The sequence below is a fragment of the Lithobates pipiens genome, unplaced genomic scaffold (genome assembly GCF_037356315.1).
Source record: "Lithobates pipiens isolate NorthernLeopardFrog02 unplaced genomic scaffold, aLitPip1_a1.2 Scaffold_19, whole genome shotgun sequence".
Classification (NCBI taxonomy): Eukaryota; Metazoa; Chordata; class Amphibia; order Anura; family Ranidae; genus Lithobates; species Lithobates pipiens.
The window spans coordinates 592760114-592777912 of NW_027507764.1; the positions used below are offsets into that span (position 1 = coordinate 592760114).

The window sequence follows — 17799 nt, forward strand, 5'->3', positions numbered from 1 at the left end:
TTGTCAGTCTGCTGCCTCAGTTTTTATGATGGTAATTTTGCATACACTCTAGAATGTTATGAAGAGTGGTCAGATGAGATGCAATTTAAAATTGCAGAGTCCCTCTATGCCAATGAAATTAGTCCCATAAAACCTTTCCACTGCATTTGTGAAGAAGGCTTCAGGGCACCCAAGAAAGTCCAGCAAGCAATATGGCTACAGTTGCTTCAGCTGAGGGTTGGGGCACCACCAGTGCAGGGAGGGGGGGGTGTGAGATCAGGGGGACCACCAGGCAAGCATGTACTGGCCATCGGGACTACCGGGAGTTTCCCGGTGGGCCGATGGCTCAGTGGGCCACTCTGATGTATGGGGGCTGCTGATGGGCCACTCTGATGTATAGGGAGTGCTGATGGGACACTCTGATGTATGGGGGCTGCTGATGGGCCACTCTGATGTATAGGGAGTGCTGATGGGCCACTCTGATGTATGGGGGCTGCTGATGGGCCACTCTGATGTATGGGGGCTGCTGATGGGCCACTCTGATGTATGGGGGCTGCTGATGGGCCACTCAAAATGTAAGTGAGCCGGTCTGGATGAAGTCCAGGGCCAAATTTCTGTCCCAGTCCAGCCCTGCCACCAGGGCAGAGCTTCCTCAGAAATGGCAGCAGGCAGGCGTGAGGACATCAGCAGTGAGAAGACTTTTGGAGGATGGCCTGGTGTCCAGATGGACAGCAAAGAAGCCGCTTCGCTCCAGGAAAAACCATCAGGGACAGACTGATGTTCTGCAAAAGGCCTAGGGATTGGACTGCTGAGGACTGGGGGGAAAGTAATTTTCTTTCAATCCCTGTTTCCCGTTGTTTGGGGGGCAAACCTTGTCCAGAGAAGAAAAGATGAGCGTTACCATCACTCCTGGATCATGCATCCTGAGACTATTCATGGCGGTGTTCTTAGCCTAGGGAGTGAGCCCACTCAATTTTTGCCTGAGAAGAACCCCCCAAACATGAATGAAGAATCCTCAGAGCAACTTCTCCCAACCATCCATGAACAGTTTGGTGAGGAACAAGGCCTTCTCCAGCATGATGGAGCACCTTGCCATAAGGCAAAAGTCATAACCAAGTGGCTTGGGGGACAAAACATTGACTTTTTTTTTGGGTCCATGACCAGGAAACTCCCCAGACCTTAATCCCATTGAGACCTTTGTGGTCCATCCTGAAGAAGGGTGAACAAAAAAAACTTTCACAAATTCTAACAAGCTCCTAAGCGTTGATCATGGAAGAATGGGGGGGGGGGGGGCATCAGTCAGGATGTGGCCCAGAAGTTTGACAGCATGCCGGGGGAGGGAGTGGCAGAGGTCTTGAAGAAAAGGTCACCGCTGCAAATTTTGACTCTTTGCATAAACTTCATGTCCTTGTCAAAAGCCTCTGGCAAATGCTTGTAATTCTACTTCAGTATCCCATAGTAACATCAGACAAAAGGATCTACAAACACTGAAGCAGCACACTCTGACAATATTTGTGTTATTCTCAGAACTAGAGTTAAGTTTGCATGGCATGTCTGGTGGAAGTCCCATTATGATGTATTGAGTCTGTAATGCACGGGGGAGGGGAGGCACGCCTTTCTATGCACAACACCATATTTCTGATTCTGCAGGTTTTTTTTTCCTTTTTGGAATGACGATGCACACAATTGTTTTGGTGTCAAAATTTAAATTCCTGAAGTTTAAAATCTCTCCTTTTTCCCATTTTTAAGCTGAAAGCACGGAAGAGGAGAAGGTGGAGAAGATGGAGACGGAGACACCAGAACCTCCTCAGCCGGAGAAGGTAAGTCGTTGGGTCTCCTTGTGTCCACATTGTGGGGCTTCTCCCCGTCTCTTTGATCTTTGACTGACTTTGAATTGTCATTCAGCAGGCGGAGGTGAAAACCGAGAAGGAGGGAGTGGAGTCGGAGAGCGGCGAGAAAGCTGAAGTACCTCCAGAGAAGAAGCCGGAGGAGGAAGGGGCGGAGCCGGCAGCGGAGGAGAAAGCCGGTATAGTCCTTCATAAATGTGCTTTGTTCTTTCAGCGGCGTGGTGGCGACGCCGTATTACGTGTTTGAGTTACCTGGGTCCTGGGCTTGACCCTCCTAGACCTGTAGTTTTGGATGTTCTGGGGTGGGTTTTCTCCATGCATTTTGGATCAGGGTTTCTCTTATGGCAAAATCTGGTTCTCTTGACATTCGCTTAATTATTTTGCAGCAATATCCCAGGGTGAGACCTGGAACCATAAGATGCAACTCCTGAGGACCAGCTGTACGCTCCAGTCCACCAAGTTTTGGAAGCTGCTATAGGGACAGTGAGCCAGTGTCTAAGCGATGGACATATAAGCATTTGCATAGCACAGTGAAAGTGTAAAAACAAGCAGTCAATGACCACTGTAGCTGCAGGCACTGCGAAGAAATTCATCCTCAAAATAAATTGCATAAGCATTGAATTCATTCCCTTTAATAGTTCCAGCTCACCTTGTTGCTCTCTGCATTAGAAATTAGTTTTTTTTTGGGGGGGTGGGGGGGGGATTAGGTTTTCATAGACTTGAGTATCCATTATTTTTTTTTTTTTTTTTTTAATATTGTATATTTTATTTTATTTTTTTCCAGCTGAAGAGGAGACGGAAGAATCTAAAGAGAGTTTGGAGTCCACCAAAGAGATCGACCCGGCTAAGAAGAAAATGGAAAACGATCTCTCTGAAGCCAATGTGGCAATGGCTGCTGCCGCTGCCCTCGCCTCCGCCGCCACCAAAGCCAAGGTGAGCACAAGAGCTGACCGTGGGGGGTGCTGGAGATCGACGGATCTCCAACGTTGGACCCCACCACCATACCAATCTCCTGCTTTTGTTGGTACCCCGTGTTCCAGCACCCTGGATGGCTTTTATTGTGTACAAATTTACTCTCCCTCTGCTTGATGGCATCTTGCCACTAACCAGGGATGGTCACACTGGGAGCATGATTGTTGGGTGGTGCAAGTCGGAGTCGCCTCATTTCATCACTGGAGGACATCCAGCGTCATCTGGGACAGTCTGAATGCAAATGCTATCTAGGAGCGCTCGCTCCTCCCAGGCTGGCATGCACCAATCAGTGGCAGCCAGGTAAAGGGCATTTTCAGGTGGTCAGCAGATGGCGCTCTTATAGTTCTCTTAGTACAGGAAGTGAGTCTCTAATTTTGTCTTGCCTGGGAATTGATTATAAACACGGCCTCCTGTTGGAATATGCTATCGGGGTGTATTTTGTGATCACGTCTTTTATTTTTGTCCCAATCCTCAGCACCTGGCCGCCGTGGAGGAGCGGAAGATCAAGTCGCTGGTGGCTCTTCTGGTGGAAACGCAGATGAAGAAACTGGAGATTAAACTGCGGCATTTCGAAGAGCTGGAAACCATCATGGACAGAGAAAAGGAAGCGGTAAGGGGGAGGGGGGGTGGTCAATGGGAGTGTTGGGGGGTTTTTTTTCTCTACAGAGCATGCTGGGAATTCTGAGCTGTCATGGCTCAGACTCCGGAGCCAGGTTTTTACCTTGTAAAAGGTGGAAAGTTAAGTGTTGAAACCCCTCTGGACACATAACCTCTTCCCCCCCCCCCCCCCCCCCCCCCCCATCTACCTGGCACACCATCCTGGTGTTTTCATCCACCCCGAATCCCAGTGTGTGGGGGGGGGAACTTTGATCTGGTGCTACAGATGTGCCAGCCGCTCCCCTTGTGTTGACATCACTCACCTTTCTGGATTCAGAGAATACCCTGCCACTGGTCAGCCAATAGGAAGTGTCTGCGTCACCTAATAGGTGGGCACCTAAAGGACGCCCCCTGGTGTCGGCAGAAAAGAGAAAATGCTGGACTGCAATGTCGCATGACCGCAGCTTTAGGTGAGTGTGTGGGGGGGGGGGGGGGGGTTGGTTCCTTTATCAATGAAGCTTTGTGAACTCTGCTCATTGGCTAACGTGGATTGTGGACGGTCTGTGTCGAGGGAATGCATTCAAAATGCATCCCACTGCATTTGGTGTGAATGGGTTTTAAATCGAACCGCTCAAAGTGTATCTAATCCCACAAACAAAAATATAAAATATTGCAGGTTACGAATCCTTGCCATTTAGTTCTCTTCTCTCCAGCGTTTTCGTTTTTTATTTCCGCTCTTCCTTTGGTAGGGTGACAGTGTGCTCCCTGTACTGGAGGAGCAGTGTTGTTACCCTAGGACAGGACTACAGAACATCTATTCCAGGGGTTGACAAATATTGCTTGGAATCTAGGAGCCAGCTAAAAAAGTTAGGAGCCGGGGTCCGTGACGGCGATCTGGACCTGTCCCTGGCCTGACATGGGGACGAGTGAGGGAAGATGGTCCCCTCCTGTCTCCAAGTCATTGCCCATAGCGTTTAGAGGACATTTTTATTTTTTTTCAAATGACAAATTTTTTTTAAATTGCATTTTAGTGTAAATATGAGATGTGAGGTCTCTCTGACCCCCAGATCTCATATGAGGACCTGTCATGCTTTTTTCTATTACAAGGGATTTTACATTCCTTGTAATGGGAATAAAAGTTACGGCACTTTTTTTTTTTTTTTTTTTTTTAAAGAACAGTGAAAAAACTAAAAAAAAAAAGTCTTCTAATTTTAAAACTTTTAAACGCGCCCTGTCCCGTCAAGCTTGCGTGCAGAAGCGAACGCATATATGAAAGCTTCACATGTGAGGTATCGCTGCAATCGGTAGAGTGAGAGCAATAATTTTAGCCCTAGACCTCCTCTGTAACTCAAAACGTGCAACCTGTAGAATTTATTAAACGTCACCTATGGAGATTTTAAAGGGTAAAAGTTTGTCGCCATTCCATGAGCAGGTGCAATTTTGAAGCGTGACATGTTGGGTATCGTTTTACTCGGCATAACATTATCTTTCACAATATAAAAAAAATTGGGCTAACTTTACTGTTATTATTTTTTTTTATTATTATTAAATTAATGTTTCCCCAAAAAGTGTGCTTTTTAAGTCCGTTGTGCAAATACGGTGTGACAGACAGTATTGCAACGACCACCATTTTATTCTCTAGGGTGTTAGAATAAAAAATAGGATTTTCGGTGGGAAAGGTGTCCAAGTCTGACCTTGCCCCTAGGTATTCCTGCACCATGTAAATCAGACACTGGCGATGGTTGCTGGAACCGATCATACCTTGGGGCTGCGGACTAAAAAATTTCAGGGGTTCCGAGTAAAGGGAAGGAGATAGGCAGGCAGGGGAAGCTCCATTAGCATTGCTGGTTGTCATTCTAACGGCCACCACAAGAGGGCGCCAGATTCCAGAAGGAACCTAGGATCACGGAAGGCGGGGGCTCAATTACCGGCGGCCCGACGCGATCACGCCGGGGGTACACTGAGACAGGATAACCCCAGGTGCCAGGTCGCTATTCTAGTGGCAAATGCAACCTGGCGCCCGGGTTTTGTCGAGCCCTGATTCTATTCTCATTATCACGGTTATGCGGGGGGAATTGTAGTCAACAAGGGTAGCTGGGAGCAATGTAACTGATGGAGTATAGGAAGTTATTAGCCCACATCGGAAAAGAGAATTCCCCGTGGGGTATCTTTTTCCTTTTTGACTACAGTTACGGGGTGCACAGCTAGCTCAAATTTATGTATGTGCCTTCTCTTGCTAGGTTATTAGTTCACATTCTGGCAGGGTTAACGGTGTTTTTTATTTTTATTTATTTTTCTTGTTTTGCACTTAAAACGGATAACAAAAAGGAGCAGGTAAGTCTGGGTTCTTTGCCAGCACCATTTTTGGGTGGTTGGGACCACTAATCAGACTCTGCAGGTGCCGATTTTAGTCCCCCTGTAGATGCCACTTTTATTTTTCTGAAGACCCACCGTTAGACAGCCAATAGGAAGTGTTGCTGTCATGCAGGCAGCGGAATGGACACCTGAAGAAGACCCGACCTCCTGTAGTCAGAAGGAGAAACTCTGGACTGGAACCGGTTTTGGGTGTGGGGCCCACTAACCCAGCTCTGTGGGACGCTGGCCGGTCCCCTGGCGCTGCCACTCATGCATCTTGAGGACCCGCCATTAGAAAGATGTTCCTGCCATGCACAGGCAGTGAAGTGGACGCCTGAAGAAGGACCCACCCTCAAAGAAATTCAGAAGTGGCGCAGCATGTGACCGCAACGTTGGGGAATGAGGACACCATGCCATGTCCGTTTTTCATTCCAGTAAGCCAGGCTCTGATTATGGGCAAGGTGTCTTCCTGATGAGAAGCCTCCATTTAGGAGGACCTGTCTGCATCTGACGCACAGACTCGGTGCACTCCACATGCTCCTTGCCCGTCTCTTCACCCTGTGCCCTATTTTTATCCCTGTGCCGGGTATATCAGCTGTCGGGCCCCGCTCCGTCATTCTCTCATCAGTCTGATCGCTTCTGACAAACTGCAGGCGCGGCGCCCGCCTGATGTTTGTTGTGCCCGCCACCCTGCAGGTCAGTTTTGGATGACTGACGTCTGGAGTCGGTTCAGTTGCGGAGTGACCTTGCCCGCAGTGCAGATAACGCGGCTTATTGTGGAGCCAGTATAGGAAAGGTCACGTTCGCTACATTCCTTAACGAGAATAAATGTCGGTGTTCGTTAATGTATTTGTTATATAACATCTGTGCAGTAGATTTTACTCTGCTGCTTCAGAGTCCATTCTAGAATTGCCCTTGTTTGTTGTGGTGTAGTAGTTGATGGATACAGACAGCCCGCCTCTGCTCATGGAGAGAGTTTTTCGAAATGTAATTAAGAGAAGCGCTACAAAATTAAACCATTATAAAGTGGAGAGATGAGCACACAAAGACCCTTCGATCATGGTCAGATCCTTGGTGTACCTGCCATGTCCAGCAGGAGGCGTTCCATTCATGGAAGGGCACAGCCAGATTATCATGGTGGATAGGGAATGGCCTCCTACACATGAAGGTCCTTCTTCAAATAAGTCAATGCTGGGGCATGCCAGGTGTGGATCTCTTCACCTCCCCAGGATCTATCAGAAGGTTCCCAAGTTTGTGTCCAGGTCTCGGGATCTCTGGATGGAGGCATCGGATGCGCTGGTAGCTCCCTGCTATTGGTAATCCCTTTCCCTTGCTGAAACTCATCCCTCTGGTTGCTACACAGAATAGAGCGGGAAGCCATTCCCGTTCTCTTATTCCTGGACTGGCCACGCTGGGTTTGGTTTGCGTTCTTGTTTGGCTTATCACCAAACGCACTGGCGTCTACTGCTCTGCCGAGACCTTCTGTCCCAAGGACCAATTTTCCATCCTGTTGGCTTTAACTGCACAGCTGGTGGGACCCAGGTACTGCAGGATAAGGGGTCTCTCTACGACTATCCTCTCCAGAGAAAAGGATTTTACATGGAGTACAAAAAATCTAATTTTTAAGCTCCACGTAAGACCACCCTATACAAACATTTTATATGTTAACCACCTGCCGACCACGCCATGTAAATATACTGCAAGCAGGTGGCAGGTACAATCTTGTACCTCACTGGCTAGCGGGGGGGGCTCTGCTCCTGCGACGACACGGTGGATCTCTGTACCAGATAGTGGTCGCATTATAATGTAAACACAACTGTTATGAATGTGCTTCATTCGTAACTGCTGTGATTGGCCCAGGTACAATGTTATGGCTATGGGAAAATCGCAGCACCCTGTACCATGTGATAGCTGTGGGCCAATCATCACATCACAAAAATAATCAAAGCTGTGAGTGAAGCCCATTCGGGATGGTCCAAAATATTGCTATTAGTGATCACCAGTGTAAAGGCATTTGGTGTACCAAAAAAAAAAACCTTCCCTGATCATCCGTCCCCCAGAGTAATACAGGTTGCACCATGGTGACGCTGAACTACTATGATGAAAAAAATTTAACTTACAGCCACCAATTGGTATTCCTTAATCACTGCCACACCAGTTACATGAGGGCGCTGTTCTGCATGATTTCAATTTTATTTTTTTGTAAAGACTTGAAGAAATTGTAAAAATGCAACTTCAAAAAATTTGCCATGCCTCTTACTAAATACCTCGGACTGTCAAAAAGTAATTTGGGGGTTATTTGTAATGTCCCGGCATTTTGGGGCCTCAGATTAGTCTGTCAGTACATCAGAATTCTTTAAAAAAACTCCTCTCCCTCTCTCCCTCTCTCCCTCTCTCCCTCTCTCCCTCTCTCCCTCTCTCCCTTTCTCCCTCTCTCCCTTTCTCCCTCTCTCCCTTTCTCCCTCTCTCCCTCTCTCCCTCTCTCCCTCTCTCCCTCTCCAATTTCAAGAGGGTTAGGGGGGGCCCTGCTCCTGTGAGCTTACAACCTAAGGCCCCTTTCACACGGGGCGGATAAGTGATGATCCGCTCGCTCAGCAGGGATCGCTCCGTTATCCCCGCTGAGCCGGCGGCGGACAGGGCGGTCTCCGCACACTGTGCTGGGACCGCCCTGTCGGCTCTCCGCTCTCCTCTATGGGGGATCGGATGAGCACGGACCGTCTGTCCGTGTTCATCCGATACGCTCTGCAGACGGATAGAAAAATAGGATTTTCCTCCGTCTGCAGAATCGGACAATAGCGGGTGTCTGCAGATATTCATCCGCAGACACCCGCTATCCCATAGGGATGCATGTATGTCCGTATTTCATCCGCAAACGGATGGATGGAAAAAAAGGACATAATGTCCGCATGTGTGAAAGGGGCCTAATGTGTTTTCATTTGGGTACAATGTTGCATGACTGCACAATCGCCACTTTAAGTAGCGCAGTGCTTAATATCAAAAAATGCTCTGGTCATGAAGGGGGGTCAGGGGTCAATAGGTCTTTAAAAAAAAAAAAATATATATATATATATATATATATAATAATTTTTATGTGTGTGTATATGTATGTATAAATTTATCAATACCCCCTAAGCAGAGCATCTTGGTTATAAAGACACGTTAATTTCTGTTTTCTTGGAACACCATTAAACTGATCGGATTCCTAAATGCCTCGTTGTAGAACAGATTGCTACGTTTCCTAGATCTACAACACTGGTTCTCAACCTCGGTCCTTTAGTACAGTGGCCATCAACCCTGTCCTCAGGGCCCACTAACAGGCCAGGTTTTCTGTATTACTTTGCGGAAATGCAGACCAGAATACTGCAATCACTGAGCAGCAAATGATATCACCTGTCATGTATTTCAGTTATCTTGCAAACCTGGCCTTTTGGTGGGCCCTGAGGACAGGGTTGATGACCACTGCTCTAGTACCCACAACGGGCCATGATTTGGAAATTTCCTAAAGTAGCTGTCCAAAATACCGAGCCAGTGACTCTAATTTTAAAGAACTTGTGCAAGATAAAGGAAAATCCGCAAACATGTCCTGTTGGGGGGTACTTGAGGACAGGGCTGGGAAGCTGTTCTTCAAGACACTCCAAGAATCCACAGAACAGTTTCTTCCAGTATCCTCTTTCTACAATGTCATTCCAGCAAGCGGACCTGTTCTGGAGGGGGGGTGAAACCTAACTTTAGCATATAAGCACTTAATGCCCTTTAATTAGCAAAGCGTATAATAATTTTCTTATCAATTTTCTTCTGTTTCCTTCCAGCTGGAACAGCAGCGTCAGCAGCTCCTGACTGAGCGCCAGAGCTTCCACATGGAGCAGCTGAAGTATGCGGAGATGAGGGCGCGCCAGCAGATGGAACAGCAGCAGCACGGACAGAACCTGCAGCAGCAGCAGCAACAGCAGCAGCTCGGGCAGAACCTACAGCAGCAGCTCGTGCAGAACCTGCAGCAACCGCAGCATGGGCAGAACCCCCAGCACCCATCGCCAGGCCCTGGAGCCCCCGGTATGGGCCACATCCCAGCTCCTCCCCACCCAGGTGGGATCATAGCTCACACTCAGCAACAGCAGCCGCCTCCCTATGCCGCTCACCACCAGATGCCACCTGCCCATCCGCCACAACCAGGCATGTATTCTGGCCGTTGGCAGGGGAGTGGTAAGTCAGAATGTTTGTGATTGGTGGGGAGAGTGGGAGGCTTTTTTTTTATTTTTTTTATTTTTTTTTCCTCCACCGGTGTGCTAAACTTCACAGCACTCTTTGGCTGGAGCGGTGTTCACTTTGGACTGTTCTTGGTGGAATGGCGTATGGTGGTAATAGAGGATTCATCCTATTGGGCTGGAGGTTCTGTGTGCTGTTGTAGCTGAGCATGCTCTGTTCATGGCAGACACAAACAAGCGGGAAGGTTATATGTTAGGAGTTGTGATCCAGATAAAGAATATACAGAGGTGTGCTGCAATGTGAGGAACACGCTGATGGGAGGGTAGAGCAGAGAGATAAGCTTATTACTCTGCTGCTTCTCCTCCTTTTTTACTGTCCAGTCACAGGCTGGGGGACCGACAAGACCTTGAGGTCTTACTGAACTGCAACAGAGAGAAATCGGTTTTGGCTGCTCTGACAGGCAGGGCTTGTATTGTGACAGGCAGGGCTTGTATTGTGTAGCAGAGCTGTGCAAATCTCTGGACTGGATGGGCAGAAATATAAGGCCCTTGGCATGTAAAACTGCTCCATAATTGGGTTTGCTGGGAGTCCTGCTTAGTGTTGTGTGGGTTTTTTTTTGTTTTTTAATATGTCTTTCATAAAAGGTAAAACGTAGTGTGTAGGTGTATGAATGATATTGGTGGTGTCTGCACTGGTGGCGGTGATCCATCTTCCTCCTTTCCATAGACAAACTATTTACAAATACGGGTGCAGAGTGACCCCGGGCGGACGTCAACAGACAGACATGCATACATATGGTCATGCACTCAGGGGGAATATAAGGCCCAGTCAGTGGGATGGACACTCATGGTTACTATAAGGCCGAGGTCAGTGGTGGTGGGCACTTGGGGGAACAATGAGGTCAGTGGGGTGGGCACTGGGGGCACGATAAGGCCGAGGTCTGTGGGGGTGGGCAGTCTGGGGAACGATGAGGCCGAGGTGGGAACGATTAGGTCAGTGGGGGTGGTGGGCAACAATAAGGCCGCAGTCCTTGGTGGTGGGCACTCAGGGTTACTATAAGGCCGAGGTCAGTGGGGGTGAGCAATCTGGGTAATAAAGCCGGTCCGGTTAGGGATGGGCACTCAGGGTAATTATGAGGTTGGTGGGGGTGGCACTCGGGGTGCTAAAAGGCTGGGTCAGTGGGTTGGTCTTCGGGGGTAATAAGGCTTGGTTAGTGGGGGGGTTGGCACTCAAGATAACAAGGCCAGGGTCATTGGGTGTGCCCTCGGGGAGCTACAAGGGCCAGGGTCAGTGGGTGGGAACTCGGAGTAACGCTAAGGCGGGGTCAGTGGGTGGACCCTCAGGGCCCTACAATGCCAGGGGTCAGTGGGAGGGCCCCCCGGGGCGCTACAAGGCCAGGGTCAGTGCAGCCGATGAGGGAAGCGTCCCTCCCTCGCACTTCATTGGATGTACAGCCGAGGACTCCTATTCGGTGAGGGTCAGACTTCTGACATAGATGCCGGAGGGTGGCAGGTGGCCCCCGCACATCTTATCACTATCGATCAATGCTGCAGTGCCACTTCTGACCAGGGGAGGAGACATTACAGTTTTTAGGGAATCTAACATTGCAGCTCATTGATCTCTCTGCACCCGACTTTGGAAGAAGAAATCCCTTCAGTGTAAATGCCAAACCAGTCCCAGATATCGAGTGCAACTGATTAAAGATGGATAAATACTCTGAGCCTTGTACTCCGCTCCCCGGTGGTAGCTGGGCTTCTCTTCCGATGGGCAGTTTAGACTAATATAAAATCAGATTATATAAGTGGTTTGGTACAGACACCTTTTTTTATATCAGTACAGATTACTTTCTAGTTCAGTTATAATTGATGAGAATTATGTTGCGGTTGCCTCTCACACAGCAGGGGGCAGAATAAGCTTACATTGTCTATGGAACCTCTTAATACATTGTGCGGGACAGCGCCTGTGCAGTGCCATGGTTCCTGTGGTTGGCGTATTGGCAGTCATGTGACGTCGGCGGTACCTGTAAAGGTGTGCCCATCCGCTATGCAGGGGTGACAGGTGCAGGTTTATACGCAAACTGTAGTAGAGCCTCAACACCTTCCTGCCCAGCCCTGGCAAACTTTTAACTGGAATTTTATTCCCGGGGGGAGCTGTCTGATCATGTGACAGCTTGGCCACTGTGCTGTGAGTGCATGGTGGGGGGGGGGGGGTGCATGAAAGCACTGCCCTCTTTGCCCCCACACATATGCAATGGAGGAATGGGCAAGTCTGTATCTGGTGTGGTGAAATGAGCGGTCTGTCAGGTTGGGAAAAAGACGTCTGTAGATTGGAGGAGTGTGGGGAGGGGGGGAGGGGGTCAGAGGAATGATGGAGGCAGCCTGTTTGGGGGAGGGTGTCTGAGGAGCTTCGGGGGTGGCCTTTGGGGGGGGGGGGAATGGAGGAATGTGGGGGGAGGGGTTCGGACGAGTGCAGGTGTCCTTTTGTGGGGGGATTGGAGGAGTTTGGGGGTAGGTGGGGTGGGATTGGAGGAGTGGGGGCTTGGGCTTTGTGGGGGCATCTGAGTAGTAGGGTCAGGAGTGTGTGTGTGGGGGGGCAGCCTATGTGTGGGTCGGAGGACCTGGGGGGGGGTGGGGGCGTCTGGGGAGGAGCTGGGGGGGTGGGGGCGTCTGGGGAGGAGCGGGGGCAGTGGAGGAATGTGGAAGAGTGGGATATCAGGAGTGTTGGGGCAGCCTGTGGGGATCAAAGGAGTTTTGGGGGGGGGCGAGGCAGCCTCTGTGGGGGGAGGGATTGGAGGAGTGGGGTCGGTCTGTGTGGGGGTCTGAGCAGTGGGGTATTGCAGGAGTGGGGTCGGCCTGTGTTTGGGGGGGAGGGGGCGGGGTGGCCTTTGGGGGGGTATTGAAGGAGTGGGGTCGGCCTGTGTGTGGGGGTCTGAGCAGTGGGGTCGGCCTGTGTGTGGGGGTCTGAGCAGTGGGGTCGGCCTGTGTGTGTGGGGGTCTGAGCAGTGGGGTCCGGCCTGTGTGTGTGGGGGGTTTGGAGGGGAGGCAGGTCGGCCTGTGTGGAGTATTGGAGGAGTTGGGGGGGGGGGGGGGGGGGGGGTCGGTGTCTCCCAAATTATCCGGAAGATATTTTCAGTGCCGATTCACATACTGTAGAATGGACAGGATATCCACTCCTCCCATCTATGACAGCGCTGGTTCCCATCCTGACCAATAGGGTGGCAGTAAGTACAGGGCAGAGGATGGCTTCATCGTTTCCTGGGATTGGTCATACTGACTCAGCGGTGCTCCTCCCCCTCCCTTCGCAGTGACAGCGCTGACCAATGTAGCGGTAACCACAGAAACTAACGCTCTATTTCATTTTTGCAGGTCCGGTTCCTGGGCCGAGCGCCATGTCTGCACCTCCTATGGCATCCCGGATAATGCCCAACATGCATCCAGCAGCTGGACCACCTCACCCCCAACCCCCACAGGCAGGAATGCCCCCCATGCCAGGCGGGATGATGAATGTGCGACCGCCAATGCCCCGAATGGCATGTGTAAGAGCTTTCATCCTTATCTCTACCCGAGTACGGGTCACATCAGTCTATGTACCAGAGGAGCTTGCACTCTAATGTCCCCTCCCCCCACAGTCACGCACACTATTATACATTGATATAGCTCTGACATATTCCATAGCGCTGTACCCATTCCTGAATGTTGTATGAAGCATTGCATAGGCTGACTATAGTTTTGTACTTGGAGTATATATCTAATATATAAAACATGTTTTTTGTCTGCAGATCCAACGCCGCCACCCCAGCAACAGGCACCGGCGCCACCTCCCCCAACGACGGACCAACACCCCCTCCCATGGTGCCTCCGCCACAGCAGCCCCATAAGTGGGTAGTGCCGAGTCCGGCCCGCCTCTCCCAGCTGTCATTTTGTACCCGGAGTGAGGAGTTTTTATACAGACGGATCTGCGTACTTGACCAGTGAAATGACTACAGGCCCTCCTCGCTTTTTAGAGTATTTATTGGAGAAAGGCGTCAATCCATGCGTACTTCTGGGAGTTTGCGTGTTCCATTCCCCTCCCCCCCAACCTTAGCATTCAACACTGATTCCAGAATTATTATTTTTTTTTTTCTCAAAATGCATTTTTTTTTTTTTGTTTTGTTATTACTGTTTGTGGGAGATCATGTTGCATGTTAGCTTCATTTTTATTTTAAATTTTTTTTTTTGTAATAAAACATCTTCAGTAAGTTTGAGGCTTGTGTTCCTGGGTCTTGCATCTAACGGTACTTGCCACTTTTGCCCACTAGGGGCAGCACTTTGAGACGGGACCTCCAGCTCTGGACCCGATTTTTTTCTAACCGTTGCATTGCTTTTTATTTTTCTTCTCCTTTGTTTCTTGGCGCAGAGAACGGTCAGGTGTTGCGTCTGCTAGACTGAAATCTACCTCTTTTGGAAAGTTAATGTGGACCGCGTTGTTTTTGGGGAGGGGGGGGGAAGGGTTGTGTTTTCAAAGTCCAACCTAATTCTTCCAGATTTGCCGGGATGGCTGCTTGTGTCTCCGATTTCCAGTGCTGAGCTGTCCCCATCCACTTCACCCCCCAGCACCACCCCCAGTTGTGGCTCAAATCCGCCTGCCAAAGTGAAACCATCATGGCCTTGTGGAACGACAAATTGGAGCTGCAGTGCCCCACCCTCTGGAGCTGCGGTGCCCCGCCCTTTGTAGCTGGCAGCCGACTGGAGCTGCGGTGCCCCACCCTTTGTAGCTGGCAGCCGACTGGAGCTGCGGTGCCCCGCCCTTTGTAGCTGGCAGCCGACTGGAGCTGCGGTGCCCCGCCCTTTGTAGCTGGCAGCCGACTGGAGCTGCGGTGCCCCACCCTTTGTAGCTGGCAGCCGACTGGAGCTGCGGTGCCCCACCCTTTGTAGCTGGCAGCCGACTGGAGCTGCGGTGCCCCACCCTTTGTAGCTGGCAGCCGACTGGAGCTGCGGTGCCCCACCCTTTGTAGCTGGCAGCCGACTGGAGCTGCGGTGCCCCACCCTTTGTAGCTGGCAGCCGACTGGAGCTGCGGTGCCCCACCCTTTTGTAGCTGGCAGCCGACTGGAGCTGCGGTGCCCCACCCTTTGTAGCTGGCAGCCGACTGGAGCTGCGGTGCCCCACCCTTTGTAGCTGGCAGCCGACTGGGCTGAGGTGCCCACTGTTTAAAGCTGAACTTTGGGAGGGGTGGGGGGCGCGTAACTAGCAGTATGGCCATCTTTACCCAACCCCTTTCCACTGGCTCTTTAAATGATTTTAGTGCTGGAGGAGATGCCTGGGCTTCCTGATCACATAATTGAGAGCCCGTCCTACCGGCTCCTGATCATTGCTAGATTTGAAAGTGACAGACGGCGCAGTCACGGTTCTGGGGGCACATGGTTCGGGGGTGTGCCAGCAAGGCATAGGAACCAGTGCCATGCTGCACAGGGCCAGTGCTGGAGCTATTAAAGTCTCCATAACCCATTTCATACTTCCCTTCATGGACCGGAAGTCCTAGTCCCTCTTGTCCTTCTGGCAGCAGAAGTCCCAACACCAGCCCCACCCGTCTCCCTCTCCCCCCTCCTGCAAATGCTGAGCTAATGCTTCCTGCTGACGGAGAAGCTCGATCTTTTTCCAATGAGAGCTGTAGCTCAAACTTGTGTGAGGTGGGCCTCTGCAGAGAGACCACTGCTTCCAGATAGAGAACAATTGTCCTTCTCTGCAGCATGCAGACAGGTTTTTCTACTCCCCTTTTTGTATGGATGCACCTTGAATGTATTTCGCTCATTTACCGTTCAGTTGGGTTTTACGGTAAGTATAAGTGGGTCAGAGACAGATTGGTTGGGGGAAGGGGGGGGGGTTAAAGGTTATGGGGTTTTTGTTTATTCCTGGGTCAGAGTTGAGCTTTAAGGAGACATGCGTAGATATTGATGCGGTAAACTCGGCGGCTGGGGACAACTGGAAGTTGTATCTCCATTAATAAAATGGCGGCGATGAGTCCGCTGTGCTCCGGGACTTCCTTTCTTCCTTCTAGATAATAAAGTTACTGTAACAAACTTTTCTCGTTTTTTTGCATTTCTATTTTTTTTTTTTTTCTCTTCTGGGTTTTGGCAGCAGAATGAACCCTCTGGGATTTACCGCTCACAATGGGGGGGGGTGCTCTGGAGGGGGGCCCCCTATTCTCTCCAGTATCGGGGGGGGGGGCTCTCTGGAGGCGCCCCCTCTATTCTCTCCTGTATCGGTTGGGGGTGGAGCCCCAGTGTTAGACATTTGGGGCCAGCGTTTTGTTTTTCCAGATATGTATGTGATCCTATCTTGGCTCTCGGCCATCCAGATTTGTTAAATAAAAATGCGGATTTCTTTTGTAGAAGTGTCGTGTGGCTTTTCTTTATCTTCCATATTTAAAGTGGTACTCCGGGATTTGGATTTTCGGTATGAAAGCCGACACAAAATAGACCTCTTTGAACTTGTGTCTATACTTTGTAAATGGGGGGGGGGGGGGGGGCATATTCTTGGCTGTGCCTGTTATGGGCCTGTGTCCATCTCAGACCCCTCCTGGAATCAGCCGGTTGCTAAAAGCTTTTGATAAATTATATATCTATTTTTATTTAATTTTTTGATAGAAAATATATAAACATTTTTTTGCATTCATTTAATCATCTTAGGCCTGAGTGGTTCTCAACATCAGTCCTTAACCACTTCCCGACCAGCGCACGCCGATGTACGTCGGCAGAATGGCATGGGCAGGCATATTGGCGTACAGGTACACCCAATCTTTAATGCCGCCCTGCCATCGCGAGCGCGCTGCCATAATGTCCCAGTCACAAAAATTTCTGATCACCGTCATTACTAGAGTAAAAAAAAAGTATTAATAAAAATGCCATAAAACTATCCCCTATTTTGTAAACGCTATAACTTTTGCGCAAACCAATCAATCGCTTATTGCGATATTTTTAATTTAAAAAAAATGTAGAAGAATACGTATCGGCCTAAACTGAGGGGAAAAATGTTTATATATATATATATAATTTTTTTTTTTTTTTTTTTGGGGGGGGGGAATATTTATGATAAAAAGTAAATGTTTTTTTTTTGTTTGTTTTTTTCCAAAATCTTCGCTCTATTTTTGTTCACAGCGCAAAAAATTAAAACCACAGGGGTGATCAATACCACCAAAAAGAAAGCTCTATTTGTGGGGGAAAAAAAGGACGCCACTCTTGTTTGGGAGCCACGTTGCACGACCGCGCAATTGTCAGTTAAAGTGACGCTGTGCCGAATCGCAAAAAGTGCCCTGGTCTTTGACCAGCAAAATGGTTCGGTCTGTAAGTGGTTGAAGAGTTCTCCCCAAAAAAAACAGCAGCTACAAAATGCTGCAGCTGCTGACTTTTAATAATCAGACACTTACCTGTCTCGGGCTCCAGTGATGCGGGGAAACAAAGCCCCGCTCTTTCACACCCCCCACCCCACCTGCTCAGCGGTGCTGGCATTCAAACTGTGGGCACCTGGCTGTGGCTTCACAGCCAGGCACCCACTGCATGAGTGGCTCCACCGTGCAGTCATCTGGGACCTGTCATGTGTCCCGGATGACTGACACGAGGGAGGGGGCAGAGCTGAGCCTTTTCTGTGCCAAGGGAAGTGATATCGGGAGCATTGTTGGCGTCCAGTGGGGGACGCCCCCATCGTTTGCATCCAGTTGGGGTGGGAAGAAGAGAGGTAACGGTGCCCTTTCGTTGGCATCCGGGGGGGGGAGAGCACGGTGCCCTATCATTGCCATTCAGTGGGGGGAGAGGGACCGGTGCTCCTTTGGCGTTCAGTTGGGGGGGGGCGGGTAGAGTGGTGCCCCTTTGGC

The 17799-nt window shown here is 50.0% G+C and overlaps 1 protein-coding gene across 1 annotated transcript in view; it reads left to right on the top strand.

Moving 5' to 3' along the window:
- The window catches only part of SMARCC1 (SWI/SNF related BAF chromatin remodeling complex subunit C1), a gene marked incomplete in the record, with an annotated part of 43857 nt that extends 27534 nt beyond the window's left edge, over positions 1-16323 (top strand). Inside the window, 10 exon segments of the mRNA XM_077493589.1 lie at positions 1729-1799; positions 1885-2005; positions 2611-2759; positions 3274-3408; positions 9560-9950; positions 13319-13471; positions 13474-13488; positions 13732-13776; positions 13779-15089; positions 15129-16323. Coding sequence (XP_077349715.1) covers positions 1729-1799; positions 1885-2005; positions 2611-2759; positions 3274-3408; positions 9560-9950; positions 13319-13471; positions 13474-13488; positions 13732-13776; positions 13779-13927 — 1229 coding nt within the window.
- Positions 16324-17799: the final 1476 nt, after the last annotated feature.